The sequence below is a fragment of the Dermacentor albipictus genome, chromosome 4, assembly GCF_038994185.2.
Source record: "Dermacentor albipictus isolate Rhodes 1998 colony chromosome 4, USDA_Dalb.pri_finalv2, whole genome shotgun sequence".
NCBI lineage: Eukaryota > Metazoa > Arthropoda > Arachnida > Ixodida > Ixodidae > Dermacentor > Dermacentor albipictus.
In genome coordinates, this window is record NC_091824.1 from 163,086,957 (window position 1) to 163,103,647 (window position 16,691).

The 16,691-nt window shown below is 47.8% G+C and overlaps 1 protein-coding gene across 5 annotated transcripts in view; it reads left to right on the forward strand.

Moving 5' to 3' along the window:
* Positions 1 to 16,691, forward strand: part of LOC135899974 (irregular chiasm C-roughest protein-like) — an 872,345-nt gene that overhangs the window by 578,697 nt on the left and 276,957 nt on the right. For all 5 annotated transcript variants that reach the window (XM_065429388.2, XM_065429389.2, XM_065429392.2 and 2 more), the window contains one exon: positions 857 to 997. In XM_065429388.2, the coding sequence (XP_065285460.1) occupies positions 949 to 997 (49 nt within the window). In that variant the 5' untranslated portion in view covers positions 857 to 948. The remainder of the gene's footprint in view (positions 1 to 856; positions 998 to 16,691) is intronic.

A 16,691-nucleotide genomic window follows, 5' to 3' on the forward strand; every position in this document is an offset into this window, starting at 1 on the left:
GTGACCATTTCATTTGATTTCAGCGATTTATTTCATTTCTACATTTTCTTTCGTTGCGCACGCGTATTACCACAGAAAAGTGCGACAGCATCTTTCAAACAACCATGGGCAAGGTTTTCTCGGGTTCTGCAAAACGTATTAATTTTCACCGCACTGCTGGTGACACTGACTATTCATGGTATCCGTTTTTCATGTCCTGGAAAATCTGCTGTGATTTCATAAATGTTGTTACGTCGAATCACAGGACTGAATTACGAAACATCGTTCAGTGTTGCATTTTCGTCTTTCAAGATAGGTCTACTTTGCTATCCCCAGAGAGAATCGAGCAATAGCGTCCCCTCATGCGACTGCTAGACTGCTCTTTAATCTCTCTTGCCTGCGCTGATGCTCTTTAGGCCTTTCCCGCTTCGTCTTTCTAATTTACATAAATTTGAAAGGCTTTATGCGAATTTGCATAAATAAAAGACTGCGTCCGGAGGAACCACCATCAAAGGGGCGACCTAATCGCGACTACTGCTTCTGAGATTAAGTCGTTTCCTGCCTGCCTTCTTTTTTCACGATAGCTCCTTATTCTGGATTCCCTTGGAAGTGCCATCGTCCCGCTTGACGAGCGCTTTTGAGGTAACGAGTTGGGCCGGCTCACCGAGCCGTTCTCTCTGCGCTGCCCGATAGTTTCGGCATCCCGTTTGGTGGCCGACGTGGCGTGATTTGATCTGTCCAAGAGAGCGGGAGATTCGGGAGCGCCGTCTGTATGCCTTTGGGTTGTACACCAAATGGCCGGCGTGGCTGGATTCGGCTTTTGCACGTTTATTCCTCATTGAGTAGTTCGTTTTTCCTCTCCTGTTGCTTCTCGCAGACTGGCGAACAAACGTCGGAGGAAGAGATCCCGAGCCCGATCGTCCAGCCTAAGTGAGATCACGCGAACCGCGAGGGAGCTCAACGGTGGAGATGGTCGGATTCGCCTGTCTTGCGTTTCTGCTGCCCGTCTGTGTCTCAGGTGAGTTCCTTCTTGGGCGCGCGCACCTGTGCTTCGCTGCAGCGCGACAGTCACGCACTCCGGACAGGTAGGCCCCGCTTGTCCGCCCAGTCGAAACGTATAGCGTCACTTATAAGTATACATGCCCCGCAATATGACCGGGCTCTCGGTGGCGACACGAGCGCTGTCCGCTGTCTCATGCTATATTTGCTTTCCTATTAACGTTTGCAGTGCGATGCGCGCTATTCTGACATTGTATACGAATTTAAGTGAGTACACACTCGCTTCCTCATGCCCATTCAAAAGCACATCCCATAAGAAAAGAAAGTAGACCGTGTTTATTGCCACAACAAACACAGAAATTAAATTTATCCCTACGAAAGCAAGAAACAGGTTACGCAGGAGCAAAATACACCTCAGCAGGACGCACTGAGCCCGTGGTTCTCGTGCTATCTGCTCGACATGTAAATTGGTGTGTCCGCATATAGATAACTTTGCCGTATTTGAGCCGATGAGTTCTTTTACAGGTACCTGCGACGCAAGAGACACTTCGTTGAGTTCCTTCATATTTTGCACATGTGCAAATCTACGACGTTCGGTGCATATAAAAGAGAAAAATTGAATTTTAATACTCAACAGAGAAACTGGATAAACGACCGTGGCAGGGTTGTTCAAATCCAAGTTGTGACACTGTCACCCGCAGGACCAGCCAGCAGGCTCATTTTCTCAAAACCTTTGTAGAGACATGCGGTCAGACTGGAATCATGATAATTCATATTCTGGAACGTCGTCTCACACTGGCACGCGCATTGCGAGGCACTAGTATGCGCGTGAGCTAAGAGCGTGCTACAACAGAACTGACATGGCGGTGCTGCTTATGTGGCTACAGTGGGCTGTTTTTCTTGGGTGAGCTCAGAGTATCGTTTGCCCGTAAGATGGCGAATAAGACCAAGGATTTCGCTAGAAAAGAACGTGGCAAGGTGGCGTCGTACGATGTTAGATTGTTTTCATGCTCTGTAAACCACTTGTTATGATATTGCATGTGTAAAGCACCTATAGTCGGTGACAACCTAAGAATTACAAAGAAGTTCCACCCACAAAAACACAGTGGGCGTGCTCTTCACCTCCGAAAGAAAGCTGAACCAGCTGGAGTCCGCTCACAGGTTAAATACGTTTGTCGGCTAGTGTAAGTGCTTGGCTAATTAGAAAATAACAGTTAGTTGTTGCAAGCTAAACTATTACCTCTGGCCCAGCAACGACATTAGGGTGCCCTATATAATCGACTGGAGGTTCAGGTTTCATCCTGAAACTAGTGATTCCAAAGCCGATCTGTACAGAAAAACGTTGTTTCAAACTAATGAAATCGTTTGACGTCAGCTAAGTAAGACAATTTAATTGTCTGGCACTTCTGTGCAAATTTTGCTTTAGCTGGACAGTGTACATATAAACATGCAATTATTAGTTTGTTACCTGCTATAGAACGACCGGCTTTGCATGCCACGCGCCTCATCGGCCATGTGAGCCTCGTCATGGCACTTGGCCTCATCGGCCAAGTGCCATGACCTACCAACCTAAGGTCTCTGAATAAAACGAAAAGGTAGCGAAATTCCTCCTCGCCCGGCCTCTCCTTCTCCTCGCCTTCTCGCAGCTCACTCTTTCTCTCTTAGGTCGCCCTCGCAGTTTGGTCGTTCGCTCGGAAACCGCCCATAGATTTACACGAGGTGAGACATTAAAATTGTTGTTGGGTGTTCGCGCATGAATTTTAACCATATTTAAGGCTTGATTGTTGTGTGTTGTGCTAGGGACGATGATGGAACTCTATGAAACTGGCAGAAGCAGGTATTTTTTTTTTTTTGCTTTTTCGGCGCGCAACTGCGCGCTTGTTTTGTGGCTTCGGGTTGGCTGCCTGCTTCCAGTTAGAAGAAGGCCTTTGAGGCTAGTTTGGGGAACAAATTCCTTTTACTGCAGAGGACCAGTGCAAAAACCAGAATTCTTTGTCTCGCCAATAATGTATATGTAATGTACACGATGTTTATGTACATGCCAGAGCTTTGTTTGAGGGTTATGTCGTCTACGGCCATGCATTGTACTCGTAAGCAAAAATAGTGCCGCGACTTGCACAGATCAATTCGCTTCGTGAGTTATTTCTATTGCATTGATCATATTTTTTGGTTTTTTTTTTCTTTCTGAAGACACTTGCCAGGCGTGAAAGGGTTGCGATAAAGGTTGCGCCGGTACATGCCAAAGGCGATGCGCTTGCGTGTGTGCAGCTCTATGCAGCTGCTCATTGAACTACTCGGAAGCGTTTAGGGTGCTCGAAGCGGGTACGTGTGTACGGGCGTGCACCCAATAGACTGCCGTGTGTCCAGCTTGTGCCGCTTCATAATTTAATCATCTTAGTACCAAGATGACCGAACGCAAGGCGCGTGGCATATTTGCCTGAATAACGCGAGTGTCATGTAGAAACGTGCGCGATCAACGCGGAGCATCTCAGGTATTGTCGTCGATTCATCATGACGCTGGCATCTCTTTATGCAGTGAAACTGGTCCGTTGGCTCTCACATACAAATATTACAGTAGAACCTGAATTACTTTTGTGAACAAATCGTATGCAAGGATGAAAGTTACACATAGAAATGGTTTCTATCAATGGGCATTTTCCCTCTTTGCGCAGTTCCGAGTCAGTATGAGCCAACAAACTCGTACACCACTTTATCCTGCCGAGACGGCGAAGCGGTGAAAGCTTGCTCACAATAGTCAAAGTCATTCGTACTCGTAGTGAACAGCTTGTCCTCGCAAAATATATTTGCAGCGCCTAACAAAAGCACGGACTGACAAAGCTGCGCACTCTCAGTACTACAACAATAACACGTGTTACGTTTCTAGCATGATATATGACAGAATACAGCCTACGGACTCCATAGCTTCATACAGCTGTTGACGCTAGCGCGATCAGGAAAACAAATCTGAACTAGCACCGACAAAAAGCACCCGTGCATAAGCTTACCCATGCCTGAGCTCCGCACCCCGTCAACAAAGAAAAAGCTCCGTTCGTACACGTTTTCACCTCCAGTTCTCTTAGAATCAATCCCTGACATGAAAAAAAAAAAAACAAAGACTGAGTTCTTCAATGACGTGGTTAGCCACGAAACTTAGTCAAAACATACGAAATCCCTTGCGAAAACCTCGCCGCAGGAACTTGACGGCCAGCTGCCATGGTGGCGAGCACGCCGAGACGCGGAAAAGAGGAAAAATAGAGAAAAGAGCACGAAAAATACCATGTCACGGCGCTTAACCAATTGGGAGACTCAGATTTTCTCTCCTGCCTCCTCGCAGGCTATTCGAAGCAGCGGCGGCGGCAAGATAAAAGCGTGTCTCTTTCTTTTAATTCAAGGACCTTATGCCAACCTTGCTGAGGGAGTCACCTGATAGATGACAGCCCAGCAGCGCCTTATTGTGATGATTTATCTGGCTCATATGATACCACATCAACTAGGTGTACAAACATTTTGCCGACTATTATGATATAGCCTCCCTAATGCGAAATTTGAGCGCAGCTCTATACGTGTTTTCATTTCGCGATATGCTGGATAGCGTGGACAATCTGTCTCGTCGGGCACGTTTTAAACGAAGCGAAATGTTCCGCGACTGCCTCGCTAATCTTCAGATCACGAGAGTTAGCGCGTGGGGCCGGTTCACAGCAACCGCCGCCGGCAGACCTACCAGATGACGTGCGCTACTTTGGCACCATCTCATAGCCATCGTCGAGAGCACTACGCTTTTCTTCTCACACTTTCGCCATATCCTCCTCCACTTTCCACCTTATGATTCCGCTGCGCCCTCATCACCGCTTTCCTCCTCGCGTCTTTCATCCCCCGCTTTCACCTTTCGCTGTGCTCGTTCGCTCGGTTATGTCGCACCCGCCGACGCTCGCCGCAGGAACGGGCGCCTAAGAGCTGCGCTCTAAAAAAAATGACCAACCCTTCTTCTACCGGAAAATGGGGGTAAGCGAAGCTTGTCCTGCGTGCATCTGATCTTCGTTACGGTTAAGTAACCCACAGGTAATGGTGCCAGATTGTTTGGGCCTCCCGCTCCCTCAGCTAGGGGTCTTCTTTTTGTTGCTGTCGGATTGCCTGGGCTCGGGCGGCTTCAATGGCTGTATTGGCGCGCCGACGGCGAACCCTTTCACGGGCGAGTTCTCGCGCCCGCTCGTCGAACGTTGCCCATTCTTCGGGGGAACGCACAACGCGTGGCCGCCCTATCCGTTTTCCGAGACTGAACTGAACGGAAACGAAGCCCGCGTAGTGCGCGCTAAACTTTCCGGCCCTTTCCCTCCCCGGCGGAAGCGAAGCGGCTCTGTTGGCGCGCGTGGCGTGAGCGCGCGCCTATGCAGCTGGAATCCTTGTTAATGACTCAGGCTCCGGCACTGGCACAGCAGTCAACTCGTCTAGCCGCCTTTTCTCGCATCTGCTCCGCTCTGTGAGCAACTGTTCTTTTTTTTTGCGTGACCACGACAACGCCATTTGTATATACGTATATGTATATATTTACATATGTATATTTGTATGCAAGCTTCGCTTGAGAAGAGTTGAAGAAACCCGTCTTCGGCCAAGAATAACGAGTGGCGGCTGTTGCCGCAGATAACCACCTCACTATGTGCGACTGCCTGGATGCTGCTTGTTGCGAAAACACACGTATGCTGACAGTGAACGTTGTCGGTGTAGACTGAGGCCAACAGCGAGTACTTCGCCGTCCACCTTTATCGCCACTGCCTTGATATACAAACTGTTTGAGAAGATGCAGTCAGTCTGGTTGTCCTACGATAGTCGACGCATATGTTGCATGGTAGTGGCCAAAGGCGAACTGATTTTGCTCCTGTAGAAACGTCATGGCGTGGCCAGGTTTATCTTAATGGGTAAACAGAGTATGAGTTGATACTTATATGATTCATACTTCCTTTCCTTCCTCTCATCATTTTGGAGGCGAAAGTCTTCATTGGCTTGTTGCAATAGCTCATACCCGAAAAATGCGGCGTATAGTCAGTGAAGCACAAATATGATCATCAGGAATGGCTCATACCCCGTAAGCAAGCGAAGATGCTATGGCTGAATATAAATGAAGAAACGAAAGAAAGAAAGAATTAAGTAAGGAATGAAAGAATGAATGTAAGAACAAAGAGCAATGATATAAATAAATAAAGAAATAAATAAGTATAGAAAGAAAGAAGGAAAAAGACCGAAAGAAAGGCAGAACGTAAGAAAGAACGAAATAGCTTTTAGGTAGTGCACTAGGTGCTCGCGTGTGTTGCTGAGGAGGTCGATCTACAGCGCCATACGTCTGCTTCACACTGCGGCTCGTTATGTCTTGCAAGAAGTCCGACGCCTCCCATCATATAATTTAATGCATCACCACGTCTGCCAGCAGGCTTTAGTCTTCACGTGTTACAGGAATGTAACATGCTGTCGAACTTTTTATCTGCTTTCTCCCTTTTGCCATCGCAGTATAGCCAACCGCGTTTTGACATGGTTAACCTTCCTGCCTTTCCTTTATTCCTTCTCTCTCTTACTCTTTCAGTCTAGCAGGGTATCTGTAGGTTCAGCCTTGAAAGTTTTATTTTAGCAGCTAGCACTTTGTGTGCATACGTCCCGACACGATGAACAAGAAGTTCGGCAGCATGTTACACTCCTGCAAAACATGGGGGCGAAAGCCTGCTCCACACTTAGTAATGCATTAAGCTATACCATCGGAGGGGTCAGACATATTGCAAGACATAACAAGCCGCAATGTGAAGTAAACGTGTGGCGCTATAGGTTGACCTCGGCGACACATGCGAGGAGCTAATGCACTACCTCAAGGTTCTTTCGTTCTTTCTTTCATTCTCTCTTTCTACCCTTTGCCAGCGCGGTAAAGCCAACCGCGTTTTAACATGGTTAACCTTCTTGCCTTTCCCTTGCCAATTCTCTATCTTGCTCTTTCAGTCTAACAGGGCATCTGTAGGTGCAGCCTGGGAAGGTTAATTTTAGAAGCTAGCACTTAGTATGCATACGTCCTCACCAGATGAAGCCGAGTGTGTGACAGAAGCCCCTCCTGGTCAGCATAATACATATATTAAAGTAGGGGTTAGGTCACCAACGAAAAAAAAAGATTTAAAATCGTTCTTCAAGTTCCGGCTCTCCCACGGGAGCTTTGTTCACAATTCCTGAAAACAGGCCAAGTACGCGGTCTTTATGTGTAGTGCATGGCATGATTAAGTCACCTAGTATATGGACGGGCGGAATATTGCCGTCGTTGTGATCAAGGATTTGAGCCGTGATTTCGATGATCAATCACACCAGATAAAGGCTTGAAGATAGGTTCTTCTCCTGTGCCGTTACACGTGCTTCACCCCAGTTGATAGAATATGACGTATGTGTGTAGTGCTCTACCAGGGCATTCGACATAACGTGTTGTTTATTGACGTCGTTCTGTGCTGCTGAAGTCGTGTCCTGATGTTGCCGGTCTCGTCTATGCAGACGTATGGGCAATCAGCATATGGTATGACGTATACGACACCTGGGAACTTGTCCTTGTCCAGACGGTCCTTCAGTTTGACCATGTCAAGCCTGAGTTTCCACGACGGATGTGCCTGAAGTACCGGCAGGCCACTAGGTCCTGCCGTATGATCAGATTGTCCAGCACACGGCCTTCCGCTCTTGCGCACACTTTGTCCTCCCGACGAAGAAAGGAGCCAACAACACCTCTTTTTTTGCGTGACCGGGTGCATCGAAATTTACTGAAAGTAGTGTAGAATGGGGGTGTGCTTTCGAAACACACCGAATGACAAACGAGGCCCCTCGCGTTTCACGAGAGTTTCCAAGAACAGTAGCTGACTATTAGACTGCGCTTCCATGGTGAATTTCATTGCTGCTTGCATGCTGGTCAGGAGTGAGCCGTGAACAGGTGAAAACTACTCATCTATACAATACTGAAACAGTCGTCAACGTATCGGTGAAAGATTTTTTAGCGTTGGCATGAAAGGGGATAACGCCTGAGCTTCAGTATCCCTCACGGAGAGGTTAGCGGCCATGGCCGAAATCGTCAATCCCATTCCCGCTCCGTGAATTTGCCGATAAAAATGCTGCTCGAATGTGAAATATGTGTTCGATAAAAAAAGAAACTGAGTAGCTTGCCTAGCTGTCACCTTGACGGAAAACCTCTCAGGCAGCGTGGGATCCTTTTCGAGTGAGGTGATGCAAATTTTCATGGACAGGTGTATGGGTGCACTTGTTAAAAGTGACATTATATCGAAAGAAACTAACATGCCATTATGGTGGACCCTTCTATCTTTAACTTTCTCAATGAAGTCGAAAGTGTTGTGGATATAGGTAGCACCTTTGCTGAGCAGTGGCAAGATGACCCTGTACAGATAATGTCACACCTTGTGCAGTGGGGAACGGGTGCAGTACACTATGGGGTACGAGGGAGCGTCAGGCTTGTGTACCTTCAGTAAGATGCATAATGCTGGAGCAGATCCATTCTGGCAAAGCAGTCTGTATAATATAGCTGCTTGTGTTAAGATCAGCAATTTTCGCAGGTCCCTTTGCAACTTGGGTTGCGGGTCTCTTGCAACGGGGGTATACGGGTCAGCACCATTCGGTAGCGTGTTCATTTATATCTCTATGCTTGCACTTATCTAATAGGACGGTGGCGTTCCCTTTATCGGAAGGAAGTATCACAATATGTCGTGCTCCTGCTGGGGCAAAGGGGCTATTCTGGGTTGAGTGTGCAGCTTTGACAAGACGTTTGTAACACACCTTGCCGAAGCGTTAAATACAACGTTAAATCTTTTTTTCTTCCTGTTGTCCTGACTCATCCTCTAAAACGCCCTGACAAGATGTATTCTCCTTCCGGCACCCAGTTACATCAGACCACTCGAATGAACACATGTTAACCGTGAAGTATAAGCATCACATGTTTTGTGTCACCAGAAAGTAAGCGACACTGCAAAGAAACAAAACGAAAACAAACAAAATCTTTCATTGCGTCTGCCTCAGATCTGTCACGTACACATAGCTTGGACACACATAACCGGTCATCACACTGACGACCACCAACCACATTGTGGTAGCATATAAAGGGGCCAGCACTTGGCCAATATTATACATAGCCAATGTCTGACGACGTTTACCTAGTGATCTCCCGTATTTTCCCGCGGTTGATCACGCAGCGGCATGCTAGAACATTACAAATGTCCTAACAAGCCTTCTTGCCCGAGTGGCTTGGTATATTGACATTGATGACACATAAATTGATTTGCATTTTTAAAACAGTTCCTTCTCATGACGACATATGTCAATCGGCACACCGACTGGTTACATTCTTAAACTTCTTCAGACTTGTTTTATCTGGGTTTCGCTTCGGTTTCTGTCCTTCGTGAGGGGATGAAGTAGAGTTCAGCGATCTTTATGCTTCAAGCAACGTGAGAAATTGGCGCGAAATATTATGGAAAGGTTAACAGAGCGCTCACTACCAATTGAATTTTTTTATAAAGAAAACTTCACATATGCAGTATTTTCACACACGCCTGCACGCCACACACAACACACGCACAGGCACACACCGAAAAAGAAAGAAATGAGGAGCGGAAGCATGCCTATCATACAGTGTCATTTGTGAGTATAAAGAAACAATATTTATTTCCCTATCAGGAAGAGCATTGGACATTCTTAAATGGGGCTCTTTAAGGTGGCGTCACTTCAAATCTGCACCTCAATATCTAACAAGTAGCTTTCCTGTCAGACATTTAGTGCGATTGTGCACTTTTTCTTGGGATTAATTGTGGTTAGATATTCCAGCTTCTCGAATATAATTCGGGTTGTCCATTTACTATTGATTGACGGCATGTACTGAATATTGCGCAGAGGGCAAATAAAGGAAAAACAGTTCGTTTAAACTGCTTAGCTTCCTTTGATCATAAACACATTTCCGTGCACCGCTCTTTACATGGGCACATTGGGAAATGAATGCGTGGGTGGCGGCCCTGTCTGTGCTTCCGTCATTCCTTGCTGGACCTGGCGTAGGATCTGGCTGATCGTGAACAATCTGCTCTCGCCTCCGCAAGAAAAAGGACGCCTCTGTGCCTAGATTGTTGCAGAATGTGGCAGTGGGCTTCGTGGAGGTGACAAAGAACTACAAGAAAAATGAGTGTGCGAGTGACAGCCTAAATTGTCGATGTAGTTGCCAAGCGGCTCTTGCAGTGTTCTGCTCACCTCATTGGTGCGATTTACGCCACAAACACGAAAACACACTCAATGATAGACCGGCCATTGTAGCTTAGTGGCTATGGTGTTGGGCTGCTAAGCATGTGGGCAAGGGTTCGATCCCTCCTGGCCGCGGCAGCCTCATTTCAAAGTGGGCGAAATGCAAGAACGCACGTGTACCGTGGATTGGGTGCACCTTAAGGAACACCAGCTCGTCAAAATTAATCTAAAGTTATCAACTACGGCCTATCTCATAATGATATCTCAGTTTTGACATGTAAAACGCCAGAGTTTCTTAATTAAACATTGAGTCATTCACGCTCGTCTGCGCATTCGAGATTAGTACACGCGTAGTTGGGCCTGCTGTCGTTGTCTGTCTCTTGCTCGTGTTCAGACACATGCCCTGCCACACTCAGACAACCGTGCAAGAGACGGGTGACACCGAATAGACGGGGTCTTCGAAATGGGCGGCCAGCTGCTTCAAAGAGCGCAGCTTTATTGGTGCGGCGTGAGCAGCGCCTATGCCCCCGTTCACTCGTGTTGCTCTCAACTTCGCCATTCATTTCCGGGCCGTTTGGCTGCACTTTCGGGCGGCGCCTGCAACTGTGAGCGCGTGACTCAAACGCGACACAGCCCCCGCGGTCCCCTATGTTTCTTTCCTTTTTCAACAAAAACTACAAGTGCTCAAGTTTTGCTGCGCGTAATCTCGTTCCCTCAGAATGTGGAGCTCAATTTGTCTTCCTTTTTCAGGGCTAAAGAAAAACCGGCTGCGTTTGTGGGCCGCACAGCTAGGCGCGACAGTGATCGCGTTTCTTTTTTTCCTCGCCTTTCTTTTTTTGTACTTGTGTGGCTATGTTCTATGACGCAGCCAGGAACACACGGCAGGCACATGGAACTAAAACAAAAGAAAGGGACACGGCCCTGCCTGCATGACAAAATCAGAGAGAGGCGGGGAAATAACATCATGCGTTTTGACAAGTAATTAGCCACTCGGTTGTTCGTTTCCGGTAATTCTGAACCATCCAACCGCGTTTAAGCCGCGAGGAAATACACATTCTTTATTCATTATTTCTGCCTCTGCAACTGCTTTCTGTCTCTGTTGTTTCCTGTGTGCGCGTTTTGTGTTCAAAGCATTCCACAAACCGTCGATGCGTCAGCTTCTCGTCCCTTCGCGACTGTTGATGTTAGTTTAAGCGTAATTCTTTTTGCCGCTGTTGCAGCCGGAAACGTAGACGAGCAAGTGTCTGGAATAAGTGTGTTTCGGGAAATTCTTTAAAGTTATGGCTGCACGAAGTGATGCAAACTCGGGATTTGTTATCTGGAATAAGTGTGTTTCGGGAAATTCTTTAAAGTTATGGCTGCACGAAGTGATGCAAACTCGGGATTTGTTATCTATTATAACTATATAAATTCGAGAGTGAACGAGATACAGCGAGGCACGTTCATGGTTGTCAAATTACACTCAGTGTATAGCACAAACAAATATGAACAAAGTATTAGCGCCAATTAGAGTACCCGCTTTTAGTTAAAGAGGTTGGGAACTTGGATGGTTTTCTCGTGCAATGCATTGAACTCGGCTGGTGGCTCTCGCCACGTTGGCTAGACCGCTATGGCGTTACGTTGAGGTCGAGGGGTCAGTCTCGGCCTCGGCGGCCACCTTCCGATGGAGTCCGGAACGCAAGAACGCTCCTATACGATTGTGAAGGTTGTATTCTGGTACATTGGTTGTAGGTGGAAGAATCGCAGGAAGTCATTTTTATTCCGGAGTCTCATTACAGCGTTCCTTACAATGAGATTATGGTTGTGGCACGTAGGCCCCGAAATTGAATAAATTCGTTTTATGTCGGCAGCTGGCAATGATGAAGCGCAAAAATCGCTGCATAAGTGCCCTTTTTCATTCATTCATATGCCGCAAGCGAACACACGTAAACACACATGCGCGCACACGTACGTGTCGTTTCTCTTCCCACACACAATACAATCCACAATACACAATACACAATACAATTTATCTCACACAATACAATGACAAATGCCCCTGGTGCCACGAAACACCCACGCTGTATCACATAACGTGGGCATGCCAGAAGATAGACGTGGTACCCGTTATACCAAACCCGAGTGCGGAGCAATGGGGGGGAGTGCTCTCCAGCGATCGCCAGGTCGACCAAGAAGTCTGTTTCGGCGAGCACAACTGGCAGCAGCATCCAGCGGAGCCCTGGACTAAGGGCAACCGACCGTTGTGCTAGAAGATGGACGATTCCATCTCAAGACCGCAGAAGACCAGCGAATCTAGAGCTGATAAAGATTTTCACTCACTCACTCACTCTTCCAAGCTATATGCACCCCAAAAATATTTCTGAGTTTTTACGACTTGGCGCTCGTGTGTCGTGCCTTGCGGACCCCATCTGACTCTATTGTGAGGCTAAATTCTTGCGGGTCCTCTTCCGAGTCTCCAAGACGGCCCCACCATCGTCGCACATGGGTGGGTCAGAACAGGGGCGTGGCTTTGACCGATCGCGCTTGAGCACGGCTTCCCACCGCATTGAAGTCAGTTATCGCTTCTTCGCTTGCCATTGCTTGTCCCTATTTCAGTTTCTTTCTTCTCGAAGCCCTCAATCCGTTTGCTTTGCTAGGTCACAATAAAGCATGAAAAACTGGCCTCGCAGTTCCGTGAAAAGTCGAAGCATCGCAATGAGTGTCGCAATATATATATATATATATATATATATATCATTCGATCCATCGCACAAGCCGAGCTTCGATGTAGCGGGTATGCTTGTTTCGCCTCGTTTATTTTTTCGGTCAAAGCATACCACAAACAAAAAAATGTGACAGTGACAGCGTCACCTTACCGTAATAGACTGGCTGCGACATGAAGGGGGGAGTAGCGGAAGGCTTAAATTGAAAGGCGGGGCTGAAAGCGAAATGCAGCACACATCTACAAGAAAAAGCACAAGACCCATTCGCTGGAATCAAGTGAGCAAAAACAAACCAACGTCTCCGAGGACGCATGCGCGCCGACGGGTATAGGGCATGGCGAGAGCGAGAGGGGAAAAAATACTCTTCAGTGCTTAAGAAAACAAGTCAAATCAGTGAGGAGCAAGCTTCGAAAGAAAACGACAACAACAAAAGGTAAATGGGGATTCGCGCTGTGTCGCTGTGGGCTGGGACAGGTTTTATAAAAGAAGCCGACGGAGGGGACTCAAAAAGCCGACGTGTCACAAAACGGGACGACGTCGCGATGACGGAGGGCCCGCTGTAGAGCGCCGGGCGTGATGGAGCGTGAGAGAAGAAAGCTTGCGCGCTCAGAAGGAGAGAAACGCGGAACACACACAAGCAGCAGCTGGCGACGGAGAGAGAGGGCTTCTTCGGAGGAGGAACAAGAGGGCAAGAGTTGTAGACGTGCACTACGCTCGGACTGCTCTGCCCGAGCGAAAATAAGAGAACGCTGCCACGCGCTGGCTCACTAAAACCACGCAGCGCTATTGGAGCTGGCGTTCCGAGCCCGCCAATAAGTGGGCGGCATCTGTACGCCTCGCAGCATGCACACCTGCGGCCGCGTTGTGTGCTGTTGGCAAGAGCGAGCAGACCGCGTTCAAAGTGGCGTAGCATTGCACTTAACTACTTCAGCAAGTGCGGGGGATCTGAACAGCGAGATATATGCAGTGTAATTGTTGGGGAAGTTCGGCACCACTTTCTTTCGCGCACTGTCGGCCACTTCGACGCGCGCTCCGTAGCCTCAACAGCGCTGCACGGCCTTGAGGAGACGCAACATAGATAGCGGAGCAGGAAGGGCGGGGAGAGGACGGCAGTCAGAGAAGAGGCGACGTGACGACGTATTACGTTGCGAGCTATGTGAGGGAGCAACCTAAAATAGGAACACAAATAGGAACACGACGCGTGTTCTCCCTCTTTTCGAGTTGTAAGAGAAACATGAACTCGCAGGGTGTAATAGTGGCACATGCCATCGTGATCTAGCTTGGTGGATAGGAAGTCTCCCCTCGCGCGCTCTATCCTCAGTGCCATCGCCGTCCTGTACCCGCCTTCGCCTTTCCCTTCGCTGTCGTCACTGTAGCGACTTCGCTGTGTGTCGGCGTTTGCCCGAAGGCGACGAATCTTCTGCGGTGGCATCCGTGCGAGCCTTTTCTGGGTTCCCTGTATGCCATTCTGTTTCTCTTTTTCTTACTTTCGCGACGATGAAGTGGGCTTTGCGAAGGAACAGATAATTTGAAGCTCGTAAATCCTGTCGAAGCTCGCCGGGGTTGAAGGCCTTACAAGAGAAAAGTATCTTTGCCAAATAAGAGACAGCGTAATGCCCGGGCCGCCGCGGGAAACGAGAAGTCTCGCTCGCGACATCCTCGACTGCGCGCCAGACGAGGGCTGTGTTCAAAAATGTGCGCCTTAGGTTTTCGCCGTCGCTTGATGACTTTTTTCTTTCGGTTGTTGCCACGTATTTGCCTTCTGTTTTCTTCTTTCACTGCAGCTTCGGGTTTCTGCTGTATTCTCTCATTTATAGCGCCCCGCTTTCTGCATCGAAGCTGCAACGCGTAATGACTTCCGCGCGTGAGAGTATTCGTCTTAGCGACGAAGACGTTTCCGTATCACACGTCATTTATGTCCGTCCGTGTGCAAAGCAGTTTATACGCCAGGAATCAGATTCAGGCAAAGCTGACACTGTACGGTATGTTTCTCAGCGTAATCAACACATTGGCGTTAAGGTCTCTAATGCTTACTGTGGCATATTTTGGTCGACTGTAATCTTCGCTTATTCGGATTGATTTTTCTTGGGACACGAAATAATCACATGAGCTGACGAAAGAGACTGCGCTGTGCACTGTCTGGCCTTCCTAAAAAATCACATCGGAGCACCTACACGAAACCATACGTTTCGCATATATGACTGCAGTGCGCTGTGCTCGATTAGGCAATTGGATACGGCTTGTAATTGGCTTGTAAATACTATGACCAGGAAGCTCAGACAACACGTATTACTAGGGGCAATAAAGCAGTAATAAACATTTAAATGATAAACATTTACACTTCGCGACCACGAATGTTCTCTCTTGGAACCTTAGTTTGACAAATTGGGATGTTTGAAATATCAGTTCCAGTCCATCCGTGATAGTGGGATCGCATCTCGAGAGTGAGATTCTTAACAGTTGGTTTTGGATATCAAAGCTGCCATTTGGTAAGACTGTCCCTTGAACTCGGCTGTGGAGTAAGATTTCGGGGCTGTCGCTATCTGCCGACATCCTGGTGCATTGCGCCGTTTTCCCCGTCAGCCACAGTAAGCGCTATGCCACCGTTACTCTTTCGCTGCTTCTTTTTTTATACCTGGTTTATCGCACTCCGCCAGCGAGACATGGGAAAGACGTGCGGCGGTGACTAGGCTTGAACCTTCCCAGTTACCTTCCTTCTCCTCCTTCTCCTCCTCCTCTTCCTCAGTGCCACGTGCCTTCCTCGTTGTTCGCAGCCACGCGTGGTCCAACTTATCTGCCGATGCCAGCGCAACTGCTGAAAACGTGGGGAATTGCTCGAGCGTCGGCGCTTTTCTTCCCGCCGCGTCCCCGGCGCGCTCAATTACGGAAATTTCCTGCACTCTCGTCGAGTTTAGAAAGTAACTCGGCTCGGTTGTGGCAGTTCCAGAGCTTACTTTCCATCTTCCTCTTTCTATCTCTTTATTATTTTACACCTCTACTGTTGAGGGGCGGGACATTCTGGCTTGGCTTCATTTGTCTCAGCTTTCTTTTGTCTCGACTCGTAGCTCAGTAACACTGTTTCTCATTTTGCCTTGTACCTTGTTGCTAGTTCGCAGAAGTTGACAAGTCCGTATTGCGCATTGAGCTGGTTGCCAACTTGGTGAAAGCAGAAAGTGAACAACTCTTCTAACCTTCTTTGTACAATAATTAAGTTTCAGGCTTTAATCGTTGTCGCTCTACGTAGAAAAGGACTCTGGCTGGTATTACCAAAACCAAGGAAGGTGATACAGCCAAGTCGGGAGCGCACCTCGTTTTGAATTTGTGTACCTAGCAGTATCCAAATGCAAAAGTTGTGGGAGGGGGGTGGTGGGCGGGGGCATAACATTTCAATCCAGATTCTCTCCCTCTCCGTTCATCTTATCCTTTGTCTTTCGTTATTTGCGTTCTCACAAGACGTTAATCGCACATTTCTTTTTCCATTCTATGCATGTTCTTAGCCTCGAGCTCACATCACTAATAGAGGGTGGTGGGTCATTTCTGAAGATTGCTCCGAGTTTAATATTTGATAATAAAAATAGTCTCACCGTACCTCCGTGCTTGATTCATCAATTAGGGGAATGCGCTCGTGAAAACGAAAATTACGCGTCATCATAGGGAACCCACCAGGTAGAAATAATTGCACCAAGGATCAATAAAAAAAATGCACGTGCCTTTTTTCTTCGCTTTGCGTAGTTTGCGTTAGAAGGCGCCGCAATGAAATTTGTGCTGATCAAT